This window comes from Sus scrofa, chromosome X, assembly GCF_000003025.6.
Source record: "Sus scrofa isolate TJ Tabasco breed Duroc chromosome X, Sscrofa11.1, whole genome shotgun sequence".
NCBI classification, from domain to species: Eukaryota; Metazoa; Chordata; class Mammalia; order Artiodactyla; family Suidae; genus Sus; species Sus scrofa.
This window is the reverse complement of record NC_010461.5, coordinates 84,938,142-84,955,723: the sequence shown is the minus strand read 5'-3', so window position 1 is coordinate 84,955,723 and position 17,582 is coordinate 84,938,142. Positions and strand designations below refer to the sequence as shown.

The 17,582-nt window shown below is 35.9% G+C and overlaps 1 protein-coding gene across 2 annotated transcripts in view; it reads right to left on the bottom strand.

The window, feature by feature from the left end:
- FAM199X (family with sequence similarity 199, X-linked) overlaps positions 1–17,582 on the bottom strand; it is a 29,286-nt gene that overhangs the window by 10,715 nt on the left and 989 nt on the right. For both annotated transcript variants that reach the window (XM_003135275.6, XM_005673785.3), the window contains exon 2: positions 9,328–9,547. In XM_003135275.6, coding sequence (XP_003135323.1) covers positions 9,328–9,547 — 220 coding nt within the window. The remainder of the gene's footprint in view (positions 1–9,327; positions 9,548–17,582) is intronic.

Below are 17,582 nucleotides of genomic sequence, written 5' to 3'. Positions count from 1 at the left end.
CTTTATTGAGTTATAACTGATATACAAAGGACCGTACATACTTCATATATACAATTTGATGACTTTGGATACACGCATACACCTGTGAAACCATCACCACAATGAAGGTAATAAACATATTCTTTGCCAGGATGGATTTAATTTTAAGTCATTCATAAAAAAAATAAAATATTTTCTTCTACAAGGAGTACATAACAATTTTCAAAAATAACGCTTTTTTTTTGTCTTTTTTTTTTTTTTTTTTTTTTTTTTTTGCTATTTCTTGGGCCGCTCCCGCGGCATATGGAGGTTCCCAGGCTAGGGGTCCAATCGGAGCTGTAGCCACCCGCCCATGCCAGAGCCACAGCAACGCGGGATCCGAGCCGCGTCTGCAACCCACACCACAGCTCACGGCAACGCCCGATCATTAGCCCACTGAGCAAGGGCAGGGACCGAACCCGCAATCTCATGGTTCCTAGTTGGATTCATTAACCACTGCACCACGACGGGAACTCTGCTTTTGTTTTTACAAGGTACAAAACAGTACCTTTTATGTTGTTTTGGTTCTACTGACTTTGCAATTATATCTGAACTCTAGATGATTACTAGGTTTTTGAAGTTACCAAAAAAGAAAAGCCATTTTAGCCATGAAGATTATTGCAATCACATGTACTTGGTCTCCTATTGTATCCATAGCACTATGATAGGTATAAGGATTTCAAAGGAGTATAAGTCATGGTCCTTACACAAGAACTTTATATTCTTTTTTTTTTTTTTTTGTCTTTCTGTCTTTTCTAGGGCCACTCCTGCAGCATATGGAGGTTCCCAGGCTAGGGGTTTAATCGGAGCTGTAGCCACTGGCCTATGCCAGAGCCACAGCAATGCGGGATCCGAGCCGCGTCTGCAACCTACACCACAGCTCACGGCAACGCCAGATCCTTAACCCAATAAGCAAGGCCAGGGATCGAACCCGCCAACTCATGGTTCCTAGTCAGATTCGTTAACCACTGAGCCACGACGGGAACGCCAAGAACTTTATATTCTACTTGGAAAGATAATACAATAGCACAAACCTGTAATTAAACAACATAGCAAATAATGAATACAGGTTGGAGATGACAAGGCACCAATGGAAATACCTAGCAGTGAGTTAAAGTTGCAAGATTAAACCTTAGAGAACTACAAAGGGGTGGGCACTGGGGAGTCAACTGCATTAGAAGAGATGACTGAAGCCACAAAATGGGGTTGATCACTATGCAAAGTGACCATGTTTAGACTGAAGTTATCTAAATCAGCTATTACTATTAAAACCTGCATTTTCATTTTGACAGTCATTGATGAATCCAAGTGCATATGTGACATCCAACAATCTGTATTATTTCCTTTAAAATCACATTAACTAACACTGCTTGAATTGTTCACCCTTAGCCCAAATGTCATCTAGTCAACGTCATGAAAGAATGATTGCCAAATGCACACATATGAAGGCGATCTCTTTTCCAGCCTTTAATGTCAATAAAATACTTTGCTATTTTCCCTTTGAAAAACTTCAAATCACAACATTACTAATGTTAAAGATCTCCCTGGGGTTCCTATAACATAACAAGATACTCCTTACCAGATGAAAGGCCTCACCTTACTGCAAGCTCCCTTGATAAATTAAGTAGAGAAAGGAACTCTCAAAATATCTATACTCTCAATATTTAAGAAAAAACTTCATTTAAATCTTTAGGGAATATCTGCTAAATGCCATACTATATGTTAAGCACTTTAATTCCAGCCTTTAATTGTTTATGTGTTTGTTGGGAGATGGGTGGTAAAAAAAACAGGCAATTAACAGTTCTTTGGCTATATTTTCCCTGGGGAGAAGTTAAAAGATACCAAACAGTTCAAATCCCAGTCCCACTGCTCACTAGCCATGTGATCTTGTGGAATTTAGCTTGCTTCTTTGAGCCTCAGAATCTTCAGTAAGTTACTGTCATCCATCTCAAAGGACTGTTGAGATATTTAAATGAGGTAACGTCTGGCACACAGGTGACACACAATAAATTGACGTATGTCCCTTTTTCTATATTTTGCCATGGCTTTATACCTTTAAAAAAGGTATCATAAACCCTTAGAGAATACTACATGTTGCTAAAGCAGCTGGGTTAAGTTTCATAAGGAATGATGGCATGGGGAAAAGGAAGAGGCATTCAGGTAAGGAGAATACACACTACTTTATAAAACAGATAATTAACAAAAACCTATTGTATAGTACAGGGAAATCTATTCAGTAGTTTGTAAAATCTATATGGGAAAAGAGAATGGAGATACATGCACACACACACACACACACACAAAATCTATAAAACTGATTCACTTTGCTGTACATCTGAAACCAACAAAACATTTTAAGTCAACTAAACTCCAATACAATAAAATAAAAAAACAAAAACCTAGAGGTGGAGGGAAAAAACCTAGGATGAGGTTAAGGAAACCAATATAATTAAAACAGAAAATCAATGCTAGGAATTTGAAAGCTTAATAAAAAAAAAAAAAAAAGAACTGTTACATGATATGAAGTAGTAGACCAAAAACATTTTCTAAGTAGAAGTAATGATGAAACTGGTCTTGAGGGAAGATGAATTAAAAAGCAGTATGGGGGAGTTCCCTGGTAGGCTAATGGTCAGGGGTCTGGTGTTGTCACTGCTGTGGCTGCCGTTCAATTCTGGCCTAGGAATTTCATGCCTTGGGCCAAAAAAATAAAAACAAACCAAAAAACCCCAAAAGAAACAAACAAAAAATAAAAAAATCAGTATGGGGACAAAATAGTGAGGAAAGACCAGAATTAGGAAGCTCTTGTTGTGATCTAGGCCTGGACTAAGAGAAGCGGAAATGGAAAGAATAATGAGAATAGATAAGGAAAATTTCAAATGAAGTACAATTTACAAGACTGTATGGATATGGATAACAGTCAAATGACCATATGTCATTTGACCATAACCCATCTAGGTTAACATACAAGCCCTGAAGACTTCACTTTCTATAGCAAGAGACCTGAAGCAATGTTCTATAGTTCTAGCCCAACACCTCATTTTACAAATAAGGGAAAAATGATATCCAGGGAGGGTCACATGGTTACAGGCAGCATCCAAAGCAGAAAACAAATCCAATCCACATAGTCCAGAACTATGTTAGGCCGTCTTGCCCTCCACGTAGTTTGGAATGAGAGAAGAACGCAATTTGGAAAATGGAGAGTTTGTAGTGATAATGAGAAAAGCACAAGTGTCCTATAAAATGACAATAGTCATTTTTCAATACACCAGAAGACATGTCACAAAGCAGTGTTTTTTTTTTTTTCCCCATGAAAACACTAATTTGAAGTTACATTACTGATCAACGATTCAGCATCAGATAATGGGTTAGCATTAAATAATAAGGTCATTCAAGTGGAAATGCCAAGTAGTCAATTGGAGATATTGGATTAGAGCTGCAGATGTACAGGAGAATTAATTATATGGGCTCCTGTGTATTTATTAGACCAGTGATTTTCCATTTTATAACTGATAATATATTTCAGGATAAAAATGCTTAATAATTCTCCTCTCATATTTTTCATGGACAACAATATTTGCTATATTTATATTATAATCAGTAATTGTGCAAGTAAGGAGAATTAAATCAAACCTCTGCCATATTTTCTGCAGTATGCAGCAAAATTTTATGAGAAAGCTCATTTCTATAACAGCTGATGTGCAATTTCAAATTGCACCTCTAGGTTTCATGCATGACAGCTGAATTACTCACTCTTTAAATTTTCTATGCTTTCCTGCTCAACAATAAAATAATTTCTCAGGCTCTAAGACTAGTCAAATATATCTTTAATAATAAAAGGACTTCAAGCAAAGGAAACTATCAGCAAAGCAAAATGCTTTGATGCTACTTCAAATGCTAAAATGCTATTTCATTCCAAGGTTAAAATCCTGCCTTATCAAGTAGTTAGCATTTCTTTTCCCAGAGAATATATGAATCATTTATATTTACTTTAGTAGTAACCAAAACATCTGTTTAAAAGAAAGATTTAAACAGATACATATTTTAATCACAACAGAGATAATGTGAATTTTTAAACTATAGTCAACAATTTTTAGCCTGTATTAATTCTAACACATAATTTGTAATTACCTTCTGGGATAATTTACTGTTCATCATTATGATACCCCACGAAGACAAGAGAGCATTTGAAACCTTTCAGCATATTTAAATAGCAAATATCCATGGTAACAGAGTACCCACACTCCAATTTCAGAAGTGGGAAAACACATTACTAAGGCAGGCCTTATTTTTGTTTCAATGTTGTAGTCAGTCATGTGCATTAATGGTGAGTGTTTGGGGATAGTTTTCCACTCTACACATAAAATGAGTGAAGAAGTCAGCAATTAAAGTTAAAAACCGCCTGCCACTTTGCAACACTATAAGAACTCTAAATAAGTCACATGAAATAAGCAGAAAAAAATATTTCTCAGAATGAGCAGAACTCCATCTGATTACACTTTATTAAGAATCCTTATAGTCTGATTTTAAATACAAAATGTGAACTTTAAAATAGGCACTGAAGAATAAAAAGGTACCCACACAAAGATGCTCACTGCTGTGTTATATATAATAGAAAAAAATTAAACAGATGTAAATAGGGGAATGTTTTCATAGGTTCTGGAACATCTAGTACCAGGAATATTATATACTCATTAAATGAGTAATTTGAAGGTCATGAAAAAGTTTATATGTTAAATGAGGAAATTTTATTATACTGTCTTATCCAGAAGAAAAGGGAACACTGACTCATTCTATGAGGCCAAAATGATACTACAATATCACAAGAAAGGAAAATTACAGACCAATATCCCTTATGAATACAGATGCAAAAGTCCTCAACAAAATACTAATAAGCCAAATCCAGCAGCACATTAAAAAGATTATATACCATGACCAATTAGGATTAATCCCAGGAATACAAGGGTGGGTCAACATACAAAAATCAATCAATGTAATTCATCATACTAATAGAATGAAGGAAAGAAACTGCATGATCATCTCAACAAATGCAGAAAAAGCATTTGACAAAAGCTAACACCCTTTCAGATAAAAATGTTGAACAAAGCAGAAATAAAAGGGAAATGCCTTTATATGATAATCAAGGGCGTTTATGAATAATCTACAGCTAACACACTCAATGGTGAAAGACTGAAAGCTTCTCCCCCAAGATCAGGAAAAGAAAAACAAGGATGCCTGCTTTTGGCACTTCTATTCCACACTGTACTGGAAATCTAGTCAGGGCAACTGAGCAAGGAAAAAAAAACTATTCAGATCGGAAAGGAAGAAGGAAAACTACCTCTATTCACTAATGACATAATCTGGAGTTCCTGTCATGGCGCAGTGATTAATGAATCCAACTAGGAACCATGAGGTTGAGGGTTCGATCCCTGGCCTTGCTCAGTGGGTTAAGGGATCCAGCGTTGCCGTGAGCTGTAGTGTAGGCTGCAAACGTGGCTTAGATCCCACGTTGCTGTGGCTCTGGCGTAGGCCGGTGGCTACAGCTCCAATTCAACCTCTAGCCTGGGAACCTCCATATGCTGCAGGAGCAGCCCTAGAAAAGGCAAAAAAGACAATGAATGAATGAATGATATAATCTTAAATATAGAAATCCCCAAAGAATCTACACAGAAAAAAGAATCTATTTGGAGTTCCCGTTGTGGCGCAGTGGTTAACGAATCCAACTAGGAACCATGAGGTTGAGGGTTTGATCCCTGGCCTTGCTCATTGGGTTAAGGATCAGGCGTTGCCGTGAGCTATGGTGTAGGTTGCAGACGTGGCTCAGATCCTGCATTGTTGTGGCTCTGGCATAGGCCAGAGGCTACAGCTCCAATTAGACCCCTAGTCTGGGAACCTCCATATGCCGTGGAAACGGCCCTAGAAACGGCAAAAAAAAAAGAAAGAAAAAATCTATGAAAGCTTATAATAAAGGAGTTCAGCAAAGTTGCAGGATATAAAATCATTATATGAAACAACTGTATTTCTATACACTAGCAATGGATAATCCAAAAATGAAATTAAGAAAATAAATCCATTTACAGCTGTATCAAGAGAATAAAATGTTTAGGAATTAAACTGAACCAAGGAGCTATAATACTTAAACACTGAAAACTATAAAACAACATTAAAAGAAATTAAAGAAGGCCTAAATAAATAAAGACATTCCATCCCATGTTCATGGACTGGAATATTTAATAATCCTAAGATAGCAATATTCCCCAAATTCATCTATAGATTCAACGCAATCCCCATCAAAATTTCAACTACCCTTTTTGCAGAAATGGACAACCTGATTCTAAAAATGAGGCCCTCAAATAGCCAAAACAATCTTGATAAAGAAGAACAAAGTCGGAGGGTTCACACTTCCTGATTTCAAATATTACTACAAAGCTAGAATAAACAAAACATAAGGATATCCTGCCCTAAGGATACACATATGTATCTATGGAATAGAACTGAGAGTCCAGAACTAAACCTACACATGTCTATGACCAATTCATTTCCACAAGTGTACTGAGACTGTTAGATGAGGAAAAAAATATAGCTTTTCAACAAGTGGTGTTGGGACGACTGGATATCTTCATGCAAAAAGAATGAATTTAGGTTCCTACCTTATACCATGTACAAAAAGTAACTCAAAAGGGTCAAAGACCTAGATGTAGGAAAATAAACTCTAAAACGCTAAGAGGGAAACAGATGAAAAACTACATGACCCTGGATCAAGCAATGGTTTTTAAAATATGACATTATAGGCAAAACATTGCAAGAAAAAAAATCATTTGGACGTCTTGAAAATTGAAACTTCTGTGTATTAAAGGATACTATCAAGTGAACAGGCACTATCAGTGAAAAGACAAATGGGAAGTGTTTTTCCAAATCACATATATGATAAGAGTCTAGTAGCCATCATATTTAAAGCATTCTTATAATTAAACAATAAAAGACAATTCAAAAATGAATAGAGGATTTGAATAGACATTTTCCCAAAAAAGATATGCAAATGGACATGAAAAGAGGATCAACATCGTTAGTCACTAGGGAAATGCAAATCAAAACCACAATGAATTATCACTTTACACATGATAGGATGGCTATAATAAAAAAGACAATGATGTGGAGAAGCTGGAACTTTGATATATTGCTCGTGGAAATGTAAAATGGTACAGCCACTTTGGCACTTCCTCAAAAATTAAACGTAAAGTTCTCACATGACCCAGAAACTCCAGTGTATATAATAATATACATCCATATGAAAACCTACCTGATTGTTAATAGCAGTATTATTTGTAACAGCCCCCAAATGAATACAAACCCATCAGCTGATGAATGAATAAATAAAATGTGATTTTTCCATAAAATAGAATATTCAACCATTAAAAAATTGCTATGGACTAAATGTTTGTCACCCCCCAAATCCACATCTTAAATCCCCAATCCCCAGTGTGATGATATTTGGACATGGGGTTCTGGGAGGTAACTAGGTTTATATGAAGTATGAGAGTAGAACCTCCATGATTGGACTGATGACCGTATAAGCAGACCAAGAGACCAGAGGTCACTGCCTCCTCTCTATGTGAGCATACAGCAAAAGGCAGCCATTTGCCAACCAGGAAGAGGGTACACACCACAACCTGAGCAGGATGGCATTGTGATCTTGGACTTTTGGGGTCCAGAACTGTGATAAATAAGTGTTTGTTGCTTAAACCACCCGGTCTATAGTATTTGTTATGGCAGCTTAAGCTGACTTAAGATAGGAATGAAATACTGTTACATGCTATAACATGGAGGAACCTTAAAGACATTATGCTAGGTGAAAGACTCCAGCCACAAAAGGCCACATATTATATGAGTACATTTATATGAAATGTTCAGAAAGGCAAATCCATAAAGTAAATTAGTGGTTGCCAGGTGATGGGGATGGGGGGACTGGTACTATCTGCTAACTGATATGGGTTTCTTTTGGAATGGTAGAAATGTCCTGGAATTAGATAGTGGTGTTGGCTGTACAACACTGTAAGTATATTAAAAATTACTGAATTACACATATTGAAATTATTAAAATGGTGCACTTTATCTCAACTTAAAAATTTTTTGATAATTTTTATCTAAATCCTATTTATAACTATATATGAAATAGAAGCATTTGAAATAATATAAAATATAAAAATAGAGGGATTATTTTTTCCACTTTAAAAACCTCTTAATTTTCAGTATAGCATTGTTTATAACAAGAAAAAACTGAAACCAATCTAAATATTCATTATAGGGAATTAATTAAGTTATGATGCAACTATCACAAAGAATGGGATGTATTAGTTGAAAAAAAACAGAGGGCCAAACAGTGGTTGAAGTATGTTCCCATTTTTGTGTCTTTTTAATACTGTGCAAACCTACTTTATCTGCACAAGCTCTTACCAATGGTAATCACAGCAGAGTGGGACTTGGAGATTTATTTTTAATTTGTGTCATTCTGTATTGTTTGATATTTTAATAAAAAATGAAATAAAATATTTGATTCCTCTTTTAGAAAACAACTTCAAATATTTAGATGGTTTTCAAACATAGTAGGTATTCAAGTATTGGTTGAATACAACAGTTACTGTATATTTTTGTATACAGTAACAGTTACTGTATATTTTAGCTTCAAATGCTGTTTTCCTTTACAATCAGAAAACGGATGTTGCAATAACATGATCTTTATTTTCTGAAAGACTGTCTGGAAATGCTGCCTTATAATGAGTGCAACTTGCCACAAATCCATTTTACGTGGTATACATGCCACGGAAGAAAAAAAAACTGGGTGAAAAATATCTCTACATGTGAAGAGAATAAGATTATAAAATGAGAAATTATATTTCCGATCATAATGAAAAATTATTTATGATAACAGTGGTTTGTGATCTTAGATGTATAATGTGACCCTGTGTAAAGGTATATGCTTATAAGAACATGAAGGCTATTTATTAGTGAAGAGTAAATTTGATTGGATTCATGAACAAAAAGGTACTGATGATATGAAACAGCAACTTTATACAAGTACTAAATTACATGAAAATGTACAAAAGGTATCTATAGCATGAGAAGCCTTAAGAGGTTCATTAGCAAAAATAAAAGATACATATTTCGTATAACTCTTAATGCTGTCAGAGAATCTCTTGGACTAGCTAAACACTAGAGAAATTTACGTTGAGGGAGATGAAAACACCAAAACAGAAATTCATATTTCTACTTATGGAGTAACAATGGCAATATAAGGAAAACAAAAACACCTACCTGCCATTCAAATTCGCTATCTGACCAATCCCAGTATGTGCTAATAGAAGAAGAGACATCACTGCAGACACTCCCCTCAGGGAATAAATCAAAAGATGTGAAGTCTTGGTCATCTAATAGGGAATAGCAATCATCTTGATCTCCAACAGAAACCGATGAAAACAGCTCCTCACTGCATTCTGAGCTGGCCACACTTGTTCCACAGGAAGTTAAGTTCCACCTTAAAAGCAACACACAAAATAAATCACAATGAAAACTACAAAATACACGATTTTAAGATACTGATAGGATATTTATGACATTTATAGGAATATGAGTATATTTTTAGATATGATAATGATATTGTGATTATTTTCAAAAGAGCCCTTATTTTTAAGGATATATACTAAAATATTTATGCATAAAATATGTCCGCAATTTGCCTTAAAATAATAAGAGGTTGAGGAATCAGTAGGGGTATAGATAAAGCACAGTGATGTATTAATTGTTGAAGCTGCATGATGGGTATATGGGGTTCATTACACTATTCTCTACTTTTATATTTGCATATTTGACTGACTGAAGCCAGACTGAGTTCAAATTCTTGCTCTTTCACTTACTTGCTGTTTGATCTTAAGCAAAACACACCCTCTCTAAGCCTGAGTCCTCATCTTTTTCCCCCCCCTTTTTCAGCCACAGCCTTGGCATATGGAAGTACCTAGGGCCAAAAATCAAATCCAAACTGGAGCTCTGACCTACACCACAGCTGCAGCAATGCTGGATCCTTATTTAACCCACCATGCCAGGTCAGGAGCCGGGATCGAACCAGTGCCTCCACAGAGACAAGCCAGATCATGAACCCACTGCACCACAGTGGGAACTCCATGGGACCTCAGCTTTAAAATGCAGTTACTGTGAACATTATATGAGAATGCATGAAGATTCAGCAGATATAAAATGTGCTCAATACATGACAGCTATTATTATCATTAAAGGAAGAGGGTAGCCATTGCAAAGCAGAGCAAAGCACCAACAAAGTACACAGGGCAGAAGCTCAAAATGTTTCTTATATTTAAATAACTTCTACATATCATTGATATGCAGGATCATTGCAAAGATGTTGGAAAAAAGGAGTGTGATAAAGAAGATTAAAATGACCACAAATTTCACTAACCAGCAGTAACTAATCTATAATATTTTGGTACTTTTTTCTACATGCATATATTTATTTTTTCACAGAATCAGCATTCTGTGTGTATACATATATATGAAATACACATAATATATTTTAGCCTCCTGCTTTTATTCATCTAACATTATATACTGAACATTTACCCAAGTATATTACTTGAGAACATTTTAACGCTTGTATAGTATTCCATTGATTAAATGTATCATAATATATTTAACATTATTCCTTCAATAACATATACTTAGTCTATTTCCAATTTTGGGGGTATTACAAATAATAATGAGATGAACCTTTCTGTTTATAATTATTGATCCAAACATATAATCTCTCAGGACAGATTACTTGAAAGTAAATTACTGAGTCAAAGAATATGAACATTTCTAAGAGTGATGGTATACTTAACCCAAGTACCTTTCTAAAAGGCTGCACCAATTTATACTCCCCAAAGCAGTATATAAAAGTGTTCATTTCACTACACCTTAAAAGCACTGGCATTTTCATTAAATTTTTTTTTTTACCTATCTGATAGGAGAAAAACACTTTTATACCAATTTCATTTTCTTTGATTACTGGCAAAAACAAAATTAAAAATATGTATTAGCTATTTTGCTATAGCATTTTATGATGTGTTAATATTTTCCTTGTTGATTTTATAAGAGTTCTTTGTCTATTAAGAATATTAACATTTTATCTGTATTACTTGTTGCAGGGTTATATATTTTTCTTTTTTTTTTGGTCTTGAAATCTACAAATCTGTCTTCTTTTATAAATTTCCACTAGCGTGATATTATTAACAAGATAATCTTCATTGCTTTGGCAGTAGCCTAGAGAATTAATCCTTAAAGAATGATTTAGTATGCCCAACACTAATAAGGTACTGAAATAATGACTTCCTGAAGAAAAGCCTGTTATTTACCTATTATTAGGTTGTTTCTCATCCTTCATTAAATCCAGGTTTTTCTTGAATTGCTTGTTTCATTTTCTAACTTCCCTTCTTATTTTATATAGCTAATCTTAATTCCAAAGTTCTTGCTTTACAAAATTTGGCAACCTGACAATTTTATGGCACCTTTTACCTTTGTGCTAAAGGTAGAGTATTTTAAAGCATTGAAACGCACACACACTCTAAACTACTATAGTTCAGTACATATAAAAGTAGATGTCAACAAACTTTACAAAAAGGAAAAAAATCTAAAACTCATCTGAAGCATCTTAGAATACCTGTAATATTACTTAGTTTCATCACATGCTTGCTAGGTAAGCAGTATCCTTGTTTTTAAAAAATCAACAAACTTAGTTGAATTAACCAAATTGCCTAGGTCATGCAATAAGGCAATATAAAGCTGTGAATAGCAATTACAAGTTCTGTGCTTTCACACACAGAACATTTAGTCAGTATCTTCAATGTGCCAAATCCTGTGTCATGTACCAGAAAAAGCATTTAATGAGAATTTCTTTTCAGCTTCCAAAAATTCAGTAGAAACGTGCTTCTTTTTCATGAGTAATGATGACTCTTTTTAAAAGAACTACGCCATATTTAACAATCTAATGATTAAATCACTGACAAAGGAATCAGGAATATGCTTCGTTTTGTGTTCTTACCTTAGGGCAAAATCAGGATGTTCCTCAGCTTTCCAAATATATAACTTTATAACAGATATAACAAGGTTCTGGGCACTCTTAGAAGCCTTAGCTCTTTGTTCTTTTTTCTTCTTTTTAAAAATTAACAACAGCAAGGAAACTGGCCTCATGCTTGAAACAATCATTTACAAAATAGAAAAACTTTTAGAGTTAAAAAATTCTGTAATAGAATTTTTTCTAATAAGCAAATTTTTTATCATTATTGTAAGACAACATGGATTAAAAACAAAGTAGGAAGTGCTTTCACCCACTGCTGGTGGGAACGTTAAACTGGCATTGGCACAATCTTTCTGAAAAGCAATTTAGTAGTTTTTGTATAAAGAGCTTTAAAAAGGTTCATGCCTTTGGATCCAGTAATTGCCTTTCTAAGAATCTATTCCTTTCCCCAAATAGAAATTTGGGAAAAAGATGTATGTACAAACATGTCTAAACAATACTGCAATAGCAAAAAAAAAAAAAAAAAAAAAAAAAAGGGAAAGCAAATGCCCCAGAACATTGGGAATAATTAAATGATATATCAATATTTGAATAATGGTGTTTTTAGAATCATTAAAAAGTAATATTTTCAGATTACTGAAAAATCATACTTTTCAGACTACTGAAAAAGAAAATATAATATAACTGCAAATAACTTGGTCACAAATTATACAGAGACTGATCTTGACTTTTAAAATTATATATGTGTGTAGAAAGAGCTTTAAAAGTAACATCAAAATATTGACAGCTGTTATCTTCAGTGAAAAAGATCATAAGTAGTCTTTATAGTTTTGTATATGCCCACAGTTTTCTATAGTGAACTTTTACAATAGAGATTTAAGTGGGTTTTTGTTTTTGTTTTGGCCACATCTATAGCATTTGGAAGTTCCTGGGCCAAGGATCTAACTTGAGCCATGGCAACGACAACCCCAAATCCTTAACTGCTAGGCCGCCAGGGAACTCCCTAAGTGGTTCTTTTAGGCTGTTCTGTTGGTTTCAAATGTGTTATGCAAGACCACTGTATATGTATGCTCATCACTGAATTCTTCAAATTTACAAAAGCTGTACATCTTATTCCACTAAGAGAAAACTACCTAACATTAAGATCCTAGCTATAACCATGAAATTATTCAGAGAAGACTTTCCATATCTTAAAAGAAAAATGTTGAAAAGAATCCACAAAATGGGGTTTAACTCAAGAACTAGGCTTGCTGCCCAAATTTTAATTAAAAAAAAAAAAAAGAAGGCCAAGAACATTTATCTGCAAGGCTTTTCAGCAAGAATACACAGATGAAGGGCTTTCGAAGGTATTTTCATAAAATTAATAAAAGCATGTGCACACTTATACACTCTTCTGCAGCCCTTTCTCTCTCAGGTAGACCTAACCATCCTACCCCTCAGGATGAGAATCCAGGCAATGAGCACTGTGGAATAAAGTCCTACAGTCAAGTTAATGAAAGCAATTCCAAATCCATGCCATTCATTCTCAGGTAACAGTCCCCTATTATCACTTGTAATTCATCACTGACTCCCTGCCAGAATCCCCATACAGCCACCCTGACCTCTGCTACTCCTCTGGAGCCCAACTGACCATCAAGGCCCCAAATTAGAGAGCAGACACAACCCCCCTATGCCATTCAAATTTCCAACTCTCTTCCCAGAGACCTCAATTGTCTTGGGATCATTACATCCCTCTTACCCCTCTACAGTCTGGGAAGTAAACAACATTCCAGGTCATTTCTAAGGCTAATTCTTTCATTTGGGCTTCTGAGTAAATGCCATCCATTTCCTGTCATCCCCCCTGCTCTGTGGGGACTGCTTTTCTGTGAGCTGCTTCTATGATGCTAAAATATCTGGAGTTCCCTTCGTGGTGCAGTGGTTAATGAATCCGACTAGGAACCATGAGGTTGCGGGTTCGGAACCTGCCCTTGCTCAGTGGGTTAATGATCCGGTGTTGCCATGAGCTGTGGTGTAGGTTGCAGACGCAGCTCGGATCCAGCGTTGCTGTGGCTCTGGCATAGGCCAGTGGCTGCAGCTCCCATTCAACCCCTAGCCTGGGAACTTCCATATGCCGCGGGAGCGGCCCAAGAAATAGCAAAAAAAAAAAAAAAAAAAATGACAAAAAAAAAAAAAAAGCTTAAAATATCTATTCTTGGGAAATAAAAACTCAACAAGGCAAAAAAAAAAAAAATGAAGAGGCCTTCACTTTTTTTTTTCAAATTACCACATCTCTCCTTCCTTTCCCTACTAAATTTATTGAAATGTTTCTTCTATTCTCTCAACCTTCGTAACCCACAGTTCTGCTTCTACCACACTACTGGTATTTCTGATTATCCCCAAATCTAGAGATGTAGCCAGGACAGTTCTCCAAAGCCTGATCCCCATTCTCAATTTGTCACAGGTCCCCAAACCAAATTTCCCCTCCCTCAGTAACCTATCTCACTTCATGAAACATGGTTCTTCTACCTGCAACTCACAGCTCTTCCGCACCTCTAATTCTCTATCAAGATAGGAAAACTGTGGGTGGAACAAAAAGCGCATGGTAGTCTTGGGCTTTTTGTAGTTAATGGTGATTGAAAATGGGGCTTGGAAGTCACAAAACTGAGTAACTGTTTCATACAATATGCAGTTCATTTTGTATCCTGCCAATAGGGTGTACAAAAGTGAGGTACTGTCCTCCCACATGCTTTTCACAATTGTTCAGTGTCAAAGTACTGATGTACTCATGAAAGATAAAGAGAACACACTGAGTAGTTCATATTAACTTCCATTATCTCACAACTTAATTATAGGACCTACTAATATCATTATACATTTTTCAACTTGCTAAATGATATCCTTTTTTATGACAGTGGAGGTTACAGTGGACAATGCTAAGAGAAAACCCACAATTATATCAGAAAAACCCTGTCTCTGATGAACCAAAAGAGCCTTAAAATATATATATATATATATTCCATATTGATGTTTCTGTTAACAATAATTAAATTTTTTGGCTTATTGAAATTTATTTTACCCCTCCCCCAAATTCTATACAAATCCAACTTGGTCATAAAACCCTAAAAGATACTCCTAGAAAAGTGTGAATTCTTATGAAGCTGGCTATGTTCATGTAATTTATTTTCTATTGAACCTAGACGGGTGACACACCAATCTACATCACCAATCTGGGTGATTCTAATCTGAACACAACACGAACATTCAAATTTAGGGATCGTAAGTAACAGTGCCTTCACTTTTGTATATGGAATGGGTGATCAATGGGGACCTGCTGTATAGCACAGGGAAATCTACTTAATGTTCTGTGATAACCTGTTTGGGAATGGATATGTGTCTATGTATGGCTGAATCACTTTGCTGCACAAAAGAAATTAACACAACATTGTAAGTCAACTATACGTCAATAAAACTAAATTTTAAAAAAAGCAAGAGTGCCTTGACTCTCTTGGTTAATGAAGACTGCATATACAGCCCAGAGACCAGTATATGAGCAGTCAAAAAACTCATCATCATAAGCACCTTATCAACGGTATTATTTAAACAATCTTCACAGTTTTGTTACCAGGCAACAAGGAAGAAGCAAAACAAAAGGTAAATCAAGTACCTACCCTCTGACAAGCTTTCTACTTTCAATGAAAACTTGTTTTATAATGATTAAACCCAAGGCAGGATATCAGTACTCTGCTATTCAGATCCGACTGTTGCTTGATTTGGCAAATGATGCGATGTGAAGAAAAAACTGACACATACAACTCCAAAATAAAAGAACTCCCTAATCTAAACTTTGCCCATATACATGATTTAGCTGTCTGCTTCTTCCTGAAAAGGAATGACTGGAAGCATATGGTCTTCTCAAACGCCATCTTGAGAGGGGGTAAGAAGGCAGAACATTCCAGAAGGAGGAAAGATTTAAAAAGCAAAGTAGCCTAGGGAAGAAACATCATCTTCCGTAAGTATTGTTAATTCTGCTTCCCATAATCTCTGCTGAAAAGGGTACAGAGCAGGACACATCAGACCTCCAAGCCTTGTGAAAAGCTTGAAGGAGAGGGAGGTTTTTAAAAAAGCAGGCAGTAACTAGAAAAAATAATGCTTAACTTGGGAAAACTAGGGCTGAACAGGAACCTCCCCCTCTATCTTCACCACCTCATTTTGGAAAAACAACCTTGACCGCACCAAGGTTTGTGAGAAAAGGGTTAGAAAAACACAAGGAAAAATGGGGAGGAGGAGAGAGAACAGGACAAGCTGTAAGATATGTATTTATTCGCCTTGCTTCACCCCCCATCCCCCCCACATATTTTGGCAGTGCTTACCCTCAGCCTGTCCCCACTCCCTTGCCCTCATCGTCAGAGCAGGCTATTTCTGCGAACATTAACTTCCCTGTGTTTATTTACCCCAATGCTGCAAAACCTAAATATCAAATATGTGCATAAGTATTCTTTTATTTCCCAATTCCAACTATCTTAAGCACACTTGATTTCATCAATACATTGTGTTCATGTTATAGTCACATCACGGGTTAGAAAAGCTTCTGTGAGTTAGTCTAAGAAACTATAACAACCATTTATAACACTGGAGCCATTAGTTCTGTTCCAAGTTTCATCACTGGCTTCAAAGAAGTAATCCTGGCTTTGCCTAACTCGGTTTTATGACCTTGAACTCAGTCTTTTCTTTCTGGGCCTCAGTTCCCTCATTTTTGCAATGAGGATTTGGAATAGTTGTAAGAAATTTACTATCACTTCCGTTTTAAATGTTTTATAGTGACGCTCTCTATGATTACAGTCTTGCTTCCAGACTGTAACTTCCTTTTAGGTAAGAATCATATTTTATATATTCCCTCTACTTGGTTTGGTATAAACTCAGTAAATCTGTAGACTGATTTAAGGGGTGGGGGAGGGGGCATGCAAAAGACATTAGAATGTGGAGGGATTTGTTCATGGTCATTTTGTAAACTGGATCAGAAATCAGAACTAGACTCCTTAACTCAATTCCAGTATTTTCTATAGCTTAATTCCTCTTCTCCTCCCTCCTCCCTTGTTCTCCACACAACCTCCCAGGCGTGTGTGTGTGTGTGTGTGTGTGTGTGTGTGTGTATAATATGCACCTATATTACGGTTTGAGGCTATGTGTAAAAAATCTTCAAATCCCTCACATTTGACACACATTTAAATGTCTGCATGAGAGAATTCTCCAGAACACTGTACCTTCCAATAAAAACCAGTTAGGGGATGCATCCTCTGAATAAATCTGTATAAACAAGCCCATCCTAAGCTTCGCTCCATCCCTCCACTGGGGGAGCAAACCAAAGGATATGCTTCAGGAAGGAATCTTCCAGATTTAAGCTTATACATCTTGGCAGAGCCCAAAGCGCTAGGGCAAAGAGTTCATAGAGGAGAGGAAAAAAAGAGTCGTCAGGTTTCCTAGAGCTTCACTAAAAAATGGGGGGGGGGGCTATGAGAAATAGGGCTAT